Source organism: Lygodium microphyllum, chromosome 20 (genome assembly GCF_053477565.2).
Source record: "Lygodium microphyllum isolate KBCC chromosome 20, Lygodium_microphyllum_v1.1.10, whole genome shotgun sequence".
NCBI classification, from domain to species: domain Eukaryota; kingdom Viridiplantae; phylum Streptophyta; class Polypodiopsida; order Schizaeales; family Lygodiaceae; genus Lygodium; species Lygodium microphyllum.
The window spans coordinates 130,910,390-130,928,210 of record NC_141154.1 but is presented as its reverse complement, the minus strand read 5'-3'; the positions used below and the strand labels follow the sequence as shown (position 1 = coordinate 130,928,210).

The 17,821-nt window shown below is 29.7% G+C and overlaps 1 protein-coding gene across 1 annotated transcript; it reads left to right on the top strand.

The window, feature by feature from the left end:
- Positions 1 to 15,740: 15,740 nt before the first annotated feature.
- Positions 15,741 to 16,795, top strand: LOC148019395 (uncharacterized). The gene is made up of 2 exons (XM_087660771.1): positions 15,741 to 16,101; positions 16,194 to 16,795. Exons 1-2 carry the CDS (start codon positions 15,962 to 15,964, stop codon positions 16,744 to 16,746), a joined length of 693 nt encoding a protein of 230 aa, XP_087516897.1. The 5' UTR covers positions 15,741 to 15,961; the 3' UTR covers positions 16,747 to 16,795.
- Positions 16,796 to 17,821: the final 1,026 nt, after the last annotated feature.

Below are 17,821 nucleotides of genomic sequence, written 5' to 3'. Positions count from 1 at the left end.
TTCAGCAGTTATATGCTTCTTTCTATGAAGAATTGATGCAATCCAAAGACCAGTTGCATAAGGCAACCACAGAGTTAGCCTTTGCTAAAGACACTCTTGCCGATTTGTTTAAGCAGATAGAGCAGCAGACCCAAATGATTGAGACCCAAAGAGAAGACATATCTTCTTTGAAGATTCAGTTATAGCAGAAGCTCAGTCAGAGGAGGTTACTAGAGTCTCGGGGGAGAAAGAGGAAAAGTCAAAAGAAGCTCAAGAGTTTAAGACTCTTTTAGATACGAAACTGTTAGCTTTGTAGACTGCTCATAATACATTGGAATCCCAAGCTTCCCAAATTACGCAGTTGCAGGACCAACTGGCACAGTCACGGCCCACCATTCCTCCAAGCCCCAATATTCCTATGATTCCTTCTATCTCTCAACAGGACTTCGCAGTTCTCCAGAGATAGGCCACATTGTGTTCGTTGTTTTAAGATAAAGTGGAAAGATTGCAGTCCAGGATGGATTTGTTATGGTTTACATTTGAGCACTTTCAGGAGTATGTTCCTCCGGACCATTCCTTCTTTGTCCACTATCAGTTGCAGAAGTTGGCCTTCTATATGAAGCTTTCAACGATGGATCTCTCTCTTCCAGAGGATGGTTGGAGTGGGGCTTGGTCTTCTGATTTGCTGACAGAAGTTGTCCGTATGGTCTTTGAAGATTCTGTGATGAGTGTACGGATATCATGTTGCTATCTTACATGTATCTATGAGGTGATCTATTGATTTCAAATGATGTAGATTTGGCTTGGTATGTGGGGGATGTGGTTTTGTAAGCTGTCTTATATGTCAACTATTTGGAGTTGAGGATAGATGACATGTTCCAGTATTATTCTTCTAAAGTAGCTACTTGCCCTGACACTTCATGGTATTCAATGATTGATTCTGTGGTCTTGAACCAACATCAGAATACAGCTTCTACTTATGTGCAGAGCACTAACCAACTGAGGGTGGATCTCCTAGCTTATCTTTCCAAGAACCACACATTTGATTCATTCTTCTTTGATGCCTACCAGCGACGATCTGTTTTAGGTCCCTGTATTCCTAGCCTATTGTACTATCAACAAATGGCCCATCTCTATGATGCTTATTTTTCCCTTTATCAATCCAACTCAGCAGCTATCTTACCTCTCCTTTTTCAACCTCAGGGTTTTCCTCAAATTCCTATATTTACCTATTGTTCTTTCATTGAAGATCGAGTCTTTTTCCCTTCTCCACCATGCCCTTCTCCATCTATTCATATACCTTCTACTTTTCCTACTTATCAATTGACACATTTCCTAACTGATTCACTTAGATTTTCTGCCACTTCTTCTTTAGCTTATTCCTCATTTTATGATTTTGCATACCCATCTCTTCATCCTTTTTTACTTATTCCACTTCCATCTCCTGCCACTTCTATTTCTCAACCCCCTCAGTTGATTAGTGGATACGAAGGATTTGATCAACAGATTCCAAGAAGAAGAGGATGGAGCTCAACTGATTCTCTCATAGGACCACAGATTAACTGGCCATTAATTCCAGGGAACTGGACCACTGCTAGTCAAGTATACCAGAATTATCTCCATTTTTCTCACCAATATTCACAATCTCTAGATCCGTCAGTGAGATTGACAGCTCATTTTGCTTGGTATCTAGCATATATGCATAGGCATTCCCATAATGATCAAAAGGCCATTCCAAAGCTTTATATAAATATCAATGTGAACATTGATTCCCAATAGTTGGATGTCCTATATTTTCATGCCCTATGTCTACCTAGCAGATACCTTGTTTTGCTAGAAAGGATGTGCTGCCTTCAGTTCTTTCAAAATCCCCCCAAGACATTTGTGGATGAGTCCTTCTCCATGGATCGTTTTCGTAATCACCAAGCCTTCAAAAGGGATCACCTTCATTGATGCCTTTGCAATGTATTTTGGATGATACTTAATGATATATATCTCTCTTTTTGGAGGTGTCATTCAGATGGTTGTTTAGTGTTTGTGTGTGTGTTGTAATAATCTTATGTGATGAGTTCGTGTTGTTGATTAGGCATTTAGTGCTCCTTTATGACAATCACTATTGCAAATTTCATGGTAAGCTCAAAATTTGCTGGTTAGTGCCTTTTAATATTATTAAAATTTACCATAATGGTTCTCTAGATGTACAAGATATTAATGTTGAAAATGACATATTTACGGTTAATGGAGAGGCCTTAAACATTTTGTGACTTCGGGTAGTTAGGTACAGCTAGGTTAGTGGTTGGATTAACCCCTAACTTCGCACTTTCTTTCGACATTATGGTACCACTGTCATCAGGATGCTATTGGTAAACTTATTAGTGCCATGATTATGATAGTGTATTCTCACCTAGGCAGGGTGTTTCTCAATACAGGGTGGGTAGAGAGCAACAAGAGTTTTTCCGATATCAAGCTGATATTTACCGTCTTAATCCATCATATCTTGATGATCAAGTAAATTTTAGTTATCCATGTTGGGATTATATCTGTTGGCATATGGATATGACCGAGGACTACTCTTTAGGATGTTTACCAGTGGCACCTATGCCCTGTTATGATGATGTAGTTGTGGCTCCGCTCCATGATATGATGGAAGTTTTCAGTGATGCACCTGATAGCGGGTCTCTAACCTCTGATGTGTCTATGCTAGAGGCCCTCGTGAGCATCTTATATTCAATAGTTTAGTTGATAGGTTTGACTTAGATAATGTAGATGATTTTGGGTTGACTTTATTGTTTTTGTTAGACGATTTTTGAGAGTGTGAGAAATTTAGTTTAGATCTTTTCTTTTCTTAGCTTCTTTTGTGTTTATTTTATTCTATTTCAAAAAAAAATCTTTGAAAAAAGTCAAGACTTGTTTATTCCTTTTTATTTTAGGTTCTAGTGCACTGTAGCTTAGTTAGTTTTCACATAACTAGGTAGTTAGTTGCACACATGATTAGGGTATTCCTCGGGGGGGGGGGGGGGGGGGGGGGGGGGGGGGGGGGGGTCACTCATGAATATATGTATATATAATGTTCAAAATAAGAGTTTTTTAAAATACCATTTTTATATATTTTTTACATACAGAAGGGCGTCATATAAAGGGGTTACTTATAGATTGAAGAGAAAAGGGTTGTGTTTTATTCAAGAAAAATTCATAGATTAGGATATTTATAAATAGGTCATGAATGCATGTTATATAGAGAATATATATATAGTGAACCCCCTAAGGGGTATTCCTTTCAGTGCTAGGAGTTAGTGATACTTAAGTTTATGATAGGTGGAGGTTCTATATGGGGGAATAGTTATCAAGTGGAGAAATGCAATGCTATAAACAAATAGACAGTTGGAGAATTAGGATAGATCCATTGATCAAGATTGTGACATGTGCATATAAAAATTATTTTTTGTGGGGGATTTTCACTATTTATTTATCTAAGCCTTTATAAATGTACTGGTTAGTGTATGATATATGTGCAAATTTGGTTATCGTTTTAATTTAAATAATGATGCATACTTATATGGACAATTCTTGGAGTTGCAATATCTACGTACATAACAGGTTGTTTCATACCTAATCTATCTATTTATATTTGTTTGAAATAAAGGAAAGTTTAAAAAATATAACTTGATTGAAATAATTTAGATATTCAAAAGCCTAAGTAATTATAGAAGGAACACAAAACAAAACTTTTAAACACAAGTAAACCAAAAGAAACATAAATACTTCAATCTATACGAGAGTCCACCCACATGGGATGGGACGTTAGCACTAGGAAGTGATTTCAGGAGATGGTGTGTGTGTGCATGACTGGTGAATTTCAATGTATGTGGTGACTACCTAGGAATTCAATACAGTTTACTCCCATAACTTTGTCACTTTCTTAGGGATGTACGGTAGTTGAGTAACAAGGTTCTCTCCACGAAATTTTGACTAGAAGTAGCGTGGATGAGAGATACGTTGAGATGAAATGTTTGAAATTTCAATTTAGTGATAAATTCCTAGCCTTCTAGTCATTCCTATAAGTCAAGAGACTCCAAACTAAAATAATAATAAATTAAGTTTGGGAGAGTATATCTATTTATTCTTCTAAAAAGACAAAGAAAAAGAAAAATAAGGAAATAAATTAAGGAAATAAGGAGAGTATATCTATTTATTCTTCTAAAAAGACAAAGAAAAAGAAAAATAAGGAAATAATAATAATAATAAATTAAGTTTGGGAGAGTATATCTATTTATTCTTCTAGAAAGACAAATAAAAAGAAAAAGAAGGAAATAAAGGGAAAAAAAAAAACACCCTAAAGACTAAAGGGTTGAAAAAGAAAGAAAAACAAAAACAAAAGAAGATAGCCATCGCCTCTAGGGTCCTGGTAGGATGTAGGGATTTCCTTGACGTGCACCCTGCATCTGATACCTTATATCTCTTTGAGGTGGGGCCTTTGAAAAGGAGAATAAATATATATACTCTTTTTACTTTCAAACAAAAAAAAAGTTTTTAAAAAAACTCAAGAAGTCATGATTTAGGGACCATTGATTGGTTGTTGTAGTAGAACATTGAGGGTTAGCAATTAAACCATAAGAGTCCTATTGATATTGTTATATTAGATTGCTTTGTATGGGTTCTTTGATAGGCATGGACCTTATCAATGACGCTATTTTAGAAGCAATATTTCTAGTAGAAAAGTAGTGTGGCATTTCATTGCTTAGAGAGATTCTTGTTGCTTAAGGCTGTAGAATGCTTCCTAGCTGGTATGCTCCTTGCATTGGATGCAACTATGTCATGCACTTTAGTGGGGAGAGTGAGTAAAGGGGGAATGCTAGTTTGCACACGTTTTTATACAACTTACTTACAAGATTTCTCTTGTTTAGTTCATAAGTGGGAGAGAAATCTTTAGTGTCTACTAGTTTTCTATGTGCTATTTTGTAGATCTTTGAATATGTGTAGCGGTGCTTGTGGCAGTTGTGATACTCGATGTTCGTGATGTTTGTTGTAGCTATGCTCGTGAGAACACTTTGCAATTAAGTGGGGGAGAAATGAAAAAAATCTAGAAATGTGCCAAAAATTGCAAAAAAAAACACAAAATTGTATACAATTAGCACATTATTACCAAAATTTTTATGTTAATTAAATGTTGATGCAGTCGTAGTTATTGTCTTGGAAGGACGGTCCAACAATCATCAGCAAGAGGGAAAATAAGGATGTTACATTGAGCATAGTGCTCTAGGATTTATAGTGGAGAACAAGGGGTTATTGCTAATCTTCGTAGAGATTATAAGTTGCAAGGCAAGTTAGAGGTGGAGAGATATTAGAGCTCTTCTAGGGACGGTTACTAGTACATTTAGGGAGTTGATACATGTGTTTAAAGAATAATCTTGAGAGGACATAAGAAGTCCAGCCAAAAGAACTCTCAACGCAAGTCCTATTTAGCAAGCAGAACTAAGAAAATTACATCTTGTCCATGAGTAAGGAGGCTGAGTAACCATATTTTACATGCACTACATGATTGGCATGTAAGTTACTAAGTGAATGGGGATTTTAAGGTCTAACTTTAATTGATTATGGAAGAGACTAAAATGAAAGTTTAAAAAACATGGAAGGAGCGGTTGCAACAGGATGAAGGGGTGATGAGAAAGGACGTGATCTTGGCAGAGTCAGTCTGCAAAAGAGGGGCCAAGATGGTGGAGAGAGAGAGAGAGAGAGAGAGACCCTTCTGGGCATGAGAATACCAAGTATGTTGCGAATGCAGCTTTGATCCGGACTAGCAAGACCTTGCTTTTATGCGATGATATTTTCAAAGGTTAGAACGGCGTAAGGGTCAAATTACAAATAGCTGATCAGATTGGCGCATGAATTCCACTATGAATGCAATTTGTCTCGCATGTATAATTGCGAGATGGGATACATGCATGTTAGTTATGAGATTGGATATAGGGAGAGATATGTATTATCTATACTACATTATTATTTTGGTTGGAGGTTCGGGTATTTCCCGAACCTCCATTTTTCTCCCGAACCTCCACTTCTTTTCCAAGCCTCTACTTCCAACCAAAATTTGAATTGCATGCGCATGAAAAATTTGAATTGCATGCAATGGTGGCTTTAATGCCCCCCACGTCTTCCCCTCCTCCCTCTCTCATGATGAGGATGATACATGATAAATATACGAGCTGCCTTCGATTCTTCGTTGTTCAGTGTTTGTGCAGGTTGGATCGTGCGTTGGGCGTTGAAGGTTCTCTCTCTCTCTCTTGGGCGTTGAAGCAGAGCGTTGAAGCTTGAGGCGTTGAAGCAGAGCGTTGAAGCTTGAGGCGTTGAAGGTTCTCTCTCTCTCTCTCTCTCAGTCGTTGGCCTTCGCCGCTGCCTCCGCCTCAAAAATCCACCGCCCCGTCCCCCCCCTCTGGCGAAATCCGCCCCCCCCCCGGGGCCGCCTGGGCACGCGGCCCTCCCAGTCCCAATAACCCCCCCCCCCCCCCCCCCACCGGCCGCTGACGCATTTGCGCCCCCCCCCCCCCCCCCCCCCCCCGGCGCCTGGGCACGCGGCCCCCCCCCCCCCCCGGCGCCCGCCCGCCCACACCCCCCCCCCCCCGGCTGACGCATTTGCGCCCCCCCCCCCCCGGGCGCCCTGTTCAGATTAGTTATTATTAGTTTTTTATTTTTTATTTTTATTAGTTATTATTACAGTTAGTTTTTTATTAGTTATTAGTTAGTTTATTAGTTATTGTTCGTTTATTAGTTATTATTAGTTTATTTAGTTAAGATTAGTTTTGTTATTAATTAATAATTAATATTGTAGATGTTAATGTTTATTATTAGTTTTGTTATTAATTAATGTTGTGTTATGTTAATATGTAGATGTTAATGTTAATAATAATATTATTATTATGTTGTTTTATGTTATGTTAATATGTTGTTTTTATGTTAATATGTTGTTTTATGTTATGTTATTGTTTATGGTAATGTTAATGTTATTGTTTTATGTTATGTTTATGTTATTGTTGTTATTGTTTATGTTATCGTTGTTAATGTTATGTTGATTGATAGTTGTGAATGTTATGTTAATGTTATTTATGTTATGTTGTGTTATGTTATGTTTATGTTTATGTTATGTTATGTTGTGTTATGTTATGTTATTGTTGTGTTATTGTTATTGTTAATTAATTGTCTTCTATCCAATTATTATGTTGTGTTATGTTATGTTTATGTTTATGTTTATGTTATGTTATGTTATTGTTGTGTTATGTTAATGTTAATTTTATTAGTTAATGTTAATGTTTATGTTATGTTAATGTTAATGTTTAATGTTTAATGTTTGTTTATTTGATGATTTGATGTTATGTTATCTATTTATTAGATTATTAGTTATTTATTTATTAGTTATTATTATTAGATAGATTATGATTATGATTATTATTTTTTATATTTATTAATGTTAATGTTAATGTTAATGTTGTGTTATTATTGTTAATGTTATGTTATGTTTATGTTTATGTTATGTTATTGTTGTGTTGTGTTATGTTATGTTTATATTTATGTTATGTTATTGTTGTGTTATGTTATGTTTATGTTTATGTTATGTTATTGTTGTGTTATGTTAATGTTAATTTTATTAGTTAATGTTAATGTTTATGTTATGTTAATGTTAATGTTTAATGTTTAATGTTTGTTTATTTGATGATTTGATGTTATGTTATCTATTTATTAGATTATTAGTTATTTATTTATTTATTAGTTATTATTATTAGATAGATTATGATTATTATTATTATTTTTATGTTATGTTGTTAAATTTATTAGTTAATGTTTATGTTTATGTTAATGTTAATGTTAATGTTTAAAATGTTTGTTTATTTGATGATTTGATGTTATGTTATCTATTTATTAGATTATTAGTTATTTATTTATTTATTTATTAGTTATTATTATTACATAGATTATGATTATGATTATTATTATTATGTTATGTTGTTAAATTTATTAGTTAATGTTTATGTTTATGTTATGTTAATGTTAATGTTTAAAATGTTTGTTTATTTGATGATTTGATGTTACGTTATCTATTTATTAGATTATTAGTTATTTATTTATTTATTTATTAGTTATTATTATTAGATAGATTATGATTATTATTATTATTTTTATGTTATGTTGTTAAATTTATTAGTTAATGTTTATGTTTATGTTATGTTAATGTTAATGTTAATGTTTAATGTTTGTTTATTTGATGATTTGATGTTATGTTATCTATTTATTGGATTATTAGTTATTTATTTATTTATTTATTAGTTATTATTATTAGATAGATTATGATTATTATTATTATTTTTATGTTATGTTGTTTATGTTTATGTTGTGTTATTATTGTTAATGTTATGTTATGTTTATGTTTATGTTATATTATTGTTGTGTTATGTTAATGTAGATTTTATTAGTTAATGTTAATGTTAGGCATGTTTGTTTATTTGATGATTTGATGTTATGTTATCTATTTATTAGATTATTAGTTATTTATTTATTAGTTATTATTATTTGATAGATTATGATTATTATTATTATTGTTTATATTTATTATTGTTAGTTATTAGTTATAGTTATAGTTATTATTAGATAGATAGATTAGTTAGTTGGATTAGAAGTTAGAAGATTAGATAGATAGATAGATAACATGAGTATTTTACTATAATTATAATTATCTAATCTAATCTAAATAATCATATCATAATAATCATCATTCATCATTCATTTCATAATTATTTTATTTTATTATGTTTATTATTATCTAACTAGCTAATTAGTTTTATTATTGGTTTATCTAAGTAATTTATTTTTTAGATTTTTTAGATTTGTTTATTGTTGTTTGACTAACTAATTAGTTAGTTTTATTGTTAGTTTATTGTTATCTATCTAATTAGTTTATTAGTTTATAGTTTTTTATAGATTATTTATTGTTATCTAATTAGTTTATTAATGTTATGTTAATGTTAATAGTTATAGTTATGTTAACATCTATCTATCTAATTATTATGTTATGTTTATGTTTATGTTATGTTATGTTAATGTTGATGTTGATGTTGATGTTGATTGATGTTATTAGTTAATGTTTAATGTTTAATGTTTATAAGTTTAAGGTTATGAATATGATGATTATGATTATGACTATTTTATTATGTTTATTGTTATTTTTTAGATTTAGATTAGTTTATTAGTTTATTGATGTTATGTTAATGTTAATAATGTTAATACTTATGTTAATATCTATCTAATTATTATGTTATGTTATGTTTATGTTTATGTTAGTTATTATTGTTAATGTTATGTTATGTTTATGTTATGTTATGTTAATGTTGATGTTGAGTTGATGTTATTAGTTAATGTTTAATAATCTTAATTTATGAGTTGATGTTTATAAGCTTAAGTTTATGAAAATGATGATTATTGATTATGACTCTTTTATTATGTTTATTGTTATCTATTATCTAACTAACTAATTATATAGTTTTATTAGTTTATCTGATGATTAGTTTATTTTTTAGATTTTTAGATATTAGTTTAATGTGTTGATTATTAACCAATGATTTTAATGTGTTGGTTATTAATTAATAATAACAATAACAACATAACAACATAACAACAATAACATTAACATAATTAGTTTCTTAGTTTACTAATTAGTTTATTGGTTTGTTTATTGTTATCTAAATAGTTTATTGTTATCTTTATCTAATCTAACTATTTAACTAAGAATAGTTTATTGTTATCTTTATCTAATCTAACTATCTAACATTAAACATTAACTAATTAGTTTTATCAGTTTATTGTTATCTAACTAATTAGTTAGTTTTATTAGTTTATTGTTATCTATCTAATCTAATTAGTTTGTTTATTTGTTTATTACATAGATAGATAGATATTAGATTAGATAAACTAATAAACTACTATTAGATAGATATTAGATTAGATATAGTCTTAGTTTATTTATTGGTTTACTAATTAGTTTATTAGTTTGATAATTAGTTTATTGGTTTATTTATTGTTATCTAATTAGTTTATTGTTATCTTTATCTAATCTAATTATCTAACTAACTAATTATCTAACAACAATAACATAACATAACATTAACACAATTAGTTTCTTAGTTTACTAATTAGTTTATTTGTTTATTTATTGTTATCTAAATAGTTTATTGTTATCTTTATCTAATTATCTAATCTAACTATCTAACTAACTAATTAGTTTTATCAGTTCATTGTTATCTAACTAATTAGTTTTATTAGTTTATGAAAATGATGATTATGATTATGACTATTTTATTATGTTTATTGTTATCTAACTATCTAACTATCTAACATTAAACATTAACTAATTAGTTTTATCAGTTTATTGTTATCTAACTAATTAGTTTATTGTTATCTAAATAGTTTATTTGTTTATTTATTGTTATCTAAATAGTTTATTGTTATCTTTATCTTTATCTAATTATCTAATCTAACTATCTAACTAACTAATTAGTTTTATCAGTTTATTGTTATCTAACTAATTAGTTTATTAGTTTATGAAAATGATGATTATGATTATGACTATTTTATTATGTTTATTGTTATCTTTATCTAATCTAACTATCTAACAACAATAACATAACATAACATTAACACAATTAGTTTCTTAGTTTACTAATTAGTTTATTAGTTTATTTATTGTTATCTAAATAGTTTATTGTTATCTTTATCTAATTATCTAATCTAACTATCTAACTAACTAATTAGTTTTATCAGTTTATTGTTATCTAACTAATTAGTTTTATTAGTTTATTGTTATCTATCTATCTAATCTAATTAGTTTGTTTATTTGTTTATTAGATAGATAGATAGATAGATATTAGATTAGATAAACTAATAAACTACTATTAGATATTAGATTAGATAGATAAACTAATAAAACTAATCTAAATAATAAAATAAAAAATAAAATAATATCTTAGTTTATTTATTAGTTTACTAATTAGTTTATTAGTTTGATAATTAGTTTATTGGTTTATTTATTGTTATCTAATTAGTTTATTGTTATCTTTATCTAATCTAATTATATCTAACTAACTAATTAGTTTTATCAGTTTATTGTTATCTTATTAGTTTATCGTTATCTAACTAATTAGTTTTATTAGTTTATTGTTATCTATCTATCTATCTAATCTTTACTAAATATTAGATAGATAGATAGATATTAGATTCTATCTAATCTAATTAGTTATTAGTTAGTTATCTAATCTAATTAGTTAGTTAGTTAGTTATCTATATCTAATTTGATTAGTTTGTTTATTTGTTTATAAGATAGATAGATAGATTACTAAATATATTAGATAGATAGATATTAGATTAGATAAACTAATAAATAAACTACTATTAGATATTGGATATTAGATTAGATAGATAAACTAATAAAACTAATCTAAATAATAAAATAATATCTTAGTTTATTTATTGGTTTACTAATTAGTTTATTAGTTTGATAATTAGTTTATTGGTTTATTTATTGTTATCTAATTAGTTTATTGTTATTATCTTTATCTAATCTAACTAATTAGTTTTATTAGTTAGTTAGTTAGTTTGTTTGTTTATCAGATAGATTTATTAGTTAGTTAGTTAGTTTATCAGATAGATTACTAAATATTGTTATCTAACTAATTAGTTTTATTAGTTTATTGTTATCTAATCTAATATCTAATCAGTTTATATCTAACTAATTAGTTTATTAGTTTATATGATGATGATGATGATGATGATGATAATGATATGGTGATGATGTTTAGATTAGTTAGATGTTAAGGGTTATTGTTGTTATTATTATTATTTATTTAGATTTAGATTTTATTTAGATATTATTAGTTTATTATTGTTTGGATATTATTAGTTTTTAGTTTATCTAATTAATTATAATATGTAATGATGATGATGATGATTATTATTATTATTGTTGTATTGTTTATTAGTTTATTTATTGTTAGTTTATAATTAGTTTTATTAGTTTATTGTTATCTATCTATCTAATCTAATTAGTTTGTTTATTTGTTTATTAGATAGATAGATAGATAGATATTAGATTAGATAAACTAATAAACTACTATTAGATATTAGATTAGATAGATAAACTGATAAAACTAATCTAAATAATAAAATAAATAATAAAATAATATCTTAGTTTATTTATTAGTTTACTAATTAGTTTATTAGTTTGATAATTAGTTTATTGGTTTATTTATTGTTATCTAATTAGTTTATTGTTATCTTTATCTAATCTAATTATATCTAACTAACTAATTAGTTTTATCAGTTTATTGTTATCTTATTAGTTTATCGTTATCTAACTAATTAGTTTTATTAGTTTATTGTTATCTGTCTATCTATCTAATCTTTACTAAATATTAGATAGATAGATAGATATTAGATTCTATCTAATCTAATTAGTTATTAGTTAGTTATCTAATCTAATTAGTTAGTTAGTTAGTTATCTATATCTAATTTGATTAGTTTGTTTATTTGTTTATTAGATAGATAGATAGATTACTAAATATATTAGATAGATAGATATTAGATTAGATAAACTAATAAATAAACTACTATTAGATATTGGATATTAGATTAGATAGATAAACTAATAAAACTAATCTAAATAATAAAATAATATCTTAGTTTATTTATTGGTTTACTAATTAGTTTATTAGTTTGATAATTAGTTTATTGGTTTATTTATTGTTATCTAATTAGTTTATTGTTATCTTTATCTAATCTAATTATCTAACTAACTAATTATCTAACAACAATAACATAACATAACATTAACACAATTAGTTTCTTAGTTTACTAATTAGTTTATTTGTTTATTTATTGTTATCTAAATAGTTTATTGTTATCTTTATCTAATTATCTAATCTAACTATCTAACTAACTAATTAGTTTTATCAGTTTATTGTTATCTAACTAATTAGTTTTATTAGTTTATGAAAATGATGATTATGATTATGACTATTTTATTATGTTTATTGTTATCTAACTATCTAACATTAAACATTAACTAATTAGTTTTATCAGTTTATTGTTATCTAACTAATTAGTTTATTGTTATCTAAATAGTTTATTGTTATCTAAATAGTTTATTTGTTTATTTATTGTTATCTAAATAGTTTATTGTTATCTTTATCTTTATCTAATTATCTAATCTAACTATCTAACTAACTAATTAGTTTTATCAGTTTATTGTTATCTAACTATCTAACTATCTAACATTAGTTTATTAGTTTGATAATTAGTTTATTGGTTTATTTATTGTTATCTAATTAGTTTATTGTTATTATCTTTATCTAATCTAACTAATTAGTTTTATTAGTTAGTTAGTTAGTTAGTTTGTTTATCAGATAGATTTATTAGTTAGTTAGTTTGTTTATCAGATAGATTACTAAATATTGTTATCTAACTAATTAGTTTTATTAGTTTATTGTTATCTAATCTAATATCTAATCAGTTTATATCTAACTAATTAGTTTATTAGTTTATATGATGATGATGATGATGATGATGATAATGATATGGTGATGATGTTTAGATTAGTTAGATGTTAAGGGTTATTGTTGTTATTATTATTATTTATTTAGATTTAGATTTTATTTAGATATTATTAGTTTATTATTGTTTGGATATTATTAGTTGGATATTATTAGTTTATCTAATTAATTAATTATAATATATAATGATGATGATGATGATTATTATTATTATTGTTGTATTGTTTATTAGTTTATTTATTGTTAGTTTATAATTTGTAATTTATTGTGGTCTTATTTTATTTAGATTTAGATTAGACAAGATAAACGTTTTAGGATTTGTCTCATTGATTGCAATTCGTAGGGCATTATTCAAGTTAGAAAACTATTGTTAATTATATTACTATTTACTTATTCGTGGTCGTGACTTTCATTGTTGAGAGATACAACTATCCTTCAGATCAACTCATTGCGATCTGTGGGGTTGGCATGGATGTGGTAGCCCTTCATGGCATTAAAAATTCGTTATTGACGTTTTTAAACTTAGGAGATTGTTTAGTGTGTGAATTATAATTTCATTGGCAGGGGTGGGGTATGATTTTCTAAGAAAGGATATTAGTTGGTGTGCACCGTGCAATGTTAGGTGCACCACCTAAAATACCAACTCATTGGTCATTGTGGCGTTGGCTTTGATCCTTGACTTTTCTCATTATAAAATGGATATATTCATTGTGACAAAAAGCCTAATGTCTCAATTAGGAAGCCATGAGAATTTGCTTGAAATCTAATCCAAATGCATCTTGAAGACCCACTTGAGTCCTGTGTGGGATAAATCTAATGTCAATCTAATGTCATCTACGATCTTTCACTGTTTGAGCATTGGAAGTTAATGCACGTATGTTTAAATTTAATGCATTGGAAGTTAATCTAATGTCATCTAGGATCTTCCATTCTTTTTAATTTTTAAGATAAGATAAGAATAGTTGATATGCACTTGGATGTTGACGTATGTGTTTTGCGCAGCATGGAAGAAAAAAATGCGTCTGTAGCAAATGTTGTGCAGTGCGCTCCCAGTGTGCAAACGAATGTGTGCAAAGGGAAAGAGGTTATAAGGAGGAAAGCAATTCGTCGTGCACTTAGGCATGTTGGAGGATATGAAAGTTCTGTTAGTTTTTTGAGATTCATTCATCGCTTCAATGGGCTTGAGAAGCAAGTGAAGGCACTGTTTCGACGTCAAAGGGCTTCGATTCCTCTTGGTGAAAGCATTGATAGCCGTCTACAGAGGATTGAGAGAATTTTGGAGGAGAAATACGAAGGGAACCTTTGTGATGGGGTGAGGATACATGATGAGTTGGAAGAAATCAAGGGTTACATGGGCGAGATATATGAGCATGTCCGAAAGTATTGGCCACGTATTGGATCCTTGGATGATCATGATGAGAAGATGAAAGATCTTATTGACAGTGCTGGTCGTATAGAGGATGGCGTATGTGAGTTAATTGCTCACAAGAATGAAAATGTTTCCCTTGATGTGCAACTTACTTCTTTGAAAGTTTCCCTTAATAGGTTTTCGGCAATGTTAACCCAGATGAATCACCGTGTGGGTTCATTCCCTTTCACTCGAGAGCATTGCCCTTGATATGCAATTTGCTTCTTTCAAAGTTTATCTGGATAGGTTTTTGACAATGTTAACTTGGATGAGTCGCCGCTGCATAAGCACATCCTTGAAAACCTCCATTTTGAAAAACATTGTCCATCTCTTTCAAATTGAAAATTGCTACATACTTGATATATATAATCTTTGTAAGACTTTTTAAATGAGTTGTGTAAAGACTTCTTAAATTGATGAAAACCTCCATTTTAATAAACATTGTCTATCTCTTCTAAATTATTAAGATTTTTTTATTTTTGATCTCAGTTTGATAGTTTAGATTTTCATATTTTCACCTTGGTATTCATCTTTGGATCTTTAACATGTTTGAGCCTTTGCCAAGATCTATGTATGGATCTAAACGAATGAACATCCATTAGTAGGGCTTGCACACACAGCGAGAGAGAGAGAGAGAGAGAGAGAGAGAGAGAGAGAGAGAGAGAGAGAGAGAGAGAGAGAGAGAGAGAGGGAGAGGGAGGAGGTAAGGCATGGCTATATATTTGGTGAGTGTCATGTGTACATGTGGATGAATGGACATCCATTGAAGAGGGGAATCATTAATTGGATTTTGGTGAGCACTGTGTATGTGTGTACCCATGCATGATTATTTACACGTGTTCGTGTATGACTGTTCTTTTGTCTTGGAGTCCAACACACTTTCAATTTAGGGTTTTCAATTGGAAATGTGTTTGTCTTCAATGGCTTTGAGATTTGAGGTTTCTCTGTTGGGACTCTTATACTTTATTGAAAGTTTCGTGCAGTCGTCATGGAACAAAGCAAAGCTATGGACGATGTTCCAGACATAGTGCATTCGACTCCATTGAATGCAATTGATTTGGTTGAATCAAAGAAAACAACGACAACATCATCTCTTCGACGCTTGCCTGCTTGGAGTCGTTCGCATGGGTATGGGAGATAGTTGTTATTCTAATAATTGTATTTTCACCAAGCTATTTTGTTCTTTTTTTGAAGATAGTCATTTGTGTATTTTGTTGCAGCCAAAATGTGGAGTTTAATAGAGTGAATAAAGTTAATGTGCGAAAGATGAAAGAAGTGGCGAGGCAACAGGGAGGCCATGTTAGTAAATTCACAAGGACATCAACGATCCGAAGAAACACAAAGGCTGCTTCAAGTTCTTTGGAGTTTAAAAGCCTCGAGACCAAGATGGATGAGTTGATGGAATTGCAGACGAGTTTATCCACACGTGTCGATCATGCACTTGCTATTTACTCTGCAGAGTTGCATGAACAAGCTAAGGGTTTATATGGTGTTGTGTGCGAGACAAAGCACACCCAGAGTGTTCTTCAACAAGTGTCGAGTGGTTTGGGCGGTGAAGTAAGAGAACTTTCAGCAATTGTCTCTGAGACAAGTAGGTTGATGAATTTGTTGTTGAATGATATGTGGGCATCGTTTTGGGGGCATGGAGATGATCGTGAGCCTATGATTTGCCAGAGGGGTTGTCGACTACCGTTTTTGCAGTTCCAAATGAATGTTAATAGGTTCAATGCCTTGCTACAACAATTGAGTCGTCAAATGAACGGTCCCAATTGAGGAGGATTTACTTGGCTGAGGCTTATGATCTATTATCGTCTCGCTTATATCTTGCTTGGAAGTGCTTGGACCAATATTTTTTTTGTAATGATGTGTGCTTCCTTTTTGTGAAGCTTATATTGGTTTTAATGTAACGATGTGATATTCTCTCTCTCTCTGTGTATGGTTTTAATGTAAGAATTCTATGGTCTAATTGTAATATTCTCTCTCTCTCTCTCTCTCTCCAGTATTTGGTTTAATTTATTGGTTCGATTTATTGATCTATATCTATAGTAGTTTATTTATAGATATAATTATTATGTCTTGCAATCTAGAGAGAAACTTCATTGGTTTTTGCTATGTAGTATGTATCAAAGAGTAATATTTTCTGAAAAATATGTTTCAATGTCTAGGAACTTGCTATGTATCATAATAAGATTGTGTATTTTTTCTCTTTTCAAGAGTTTGTAAATATTAAGTACATTTTTATTTTTAAGTATATTGTCTCTTTCTTGAGGTTTGATCTATAGAAATACTTATTATGTCTTGCAATCTATAGAGAATAGTTCATTGATTTAAAAATCCTAACGCTTTATAGTTTATTGCGCATTCATGTTGAAGAGTAATGTTTGGGTTTAAGTTATAGGTTGGGGGATCATGCGTCGGTTGTATATAGCTTTTTTTTTTCTTTGGGTTAGATATATCTAATTGTATAGAATATATAAAAATATATGATGATTCTAATTTTGACTATCGTTGTTCCTTGCACGTACGAGGATTGTGATGATTTAAATTGTCGTAGTATTTTTTGGATTATGTGATTCGAGATTGATTTTGCTTTTAAGTCTTTTTGAAAATATACTATTCCCAATCAAGACTCTCCTTGAAATAATGCATGTTTTCTCTTGATGTGCAGGCTCTGTGAGAATCCAAATAATATGGGATTAAATAATCAGAGAACTAGCAGGGATTATGTGTTGCGTATTCATAGGCATAGACTCAACTCCACACGATATAGACGACGACAAATTGCTAGGCTTAGGGCTCAAATGGCAGGACATGACCGGAGGGGGTATAAAGAGATGTGTTCTACTAT

Bases quoted from the DNA above. Each gene is read 5' to 3' on its own strand.
- LOC148019395 (XM_087660771.1), top strand. From the start codon at position 15,962: ATGGAACAAAGCAAAGCTATGGACGATGTTCCAGACATAGTGCATTCG. The intron at 16,102-16,193 runs GTATGGGAGATA...ATTTTGTTGCAG, and splicing joins GCTTGGAGTCGTTCGCATGG to CCAAAATGTGGAGTTTAATA.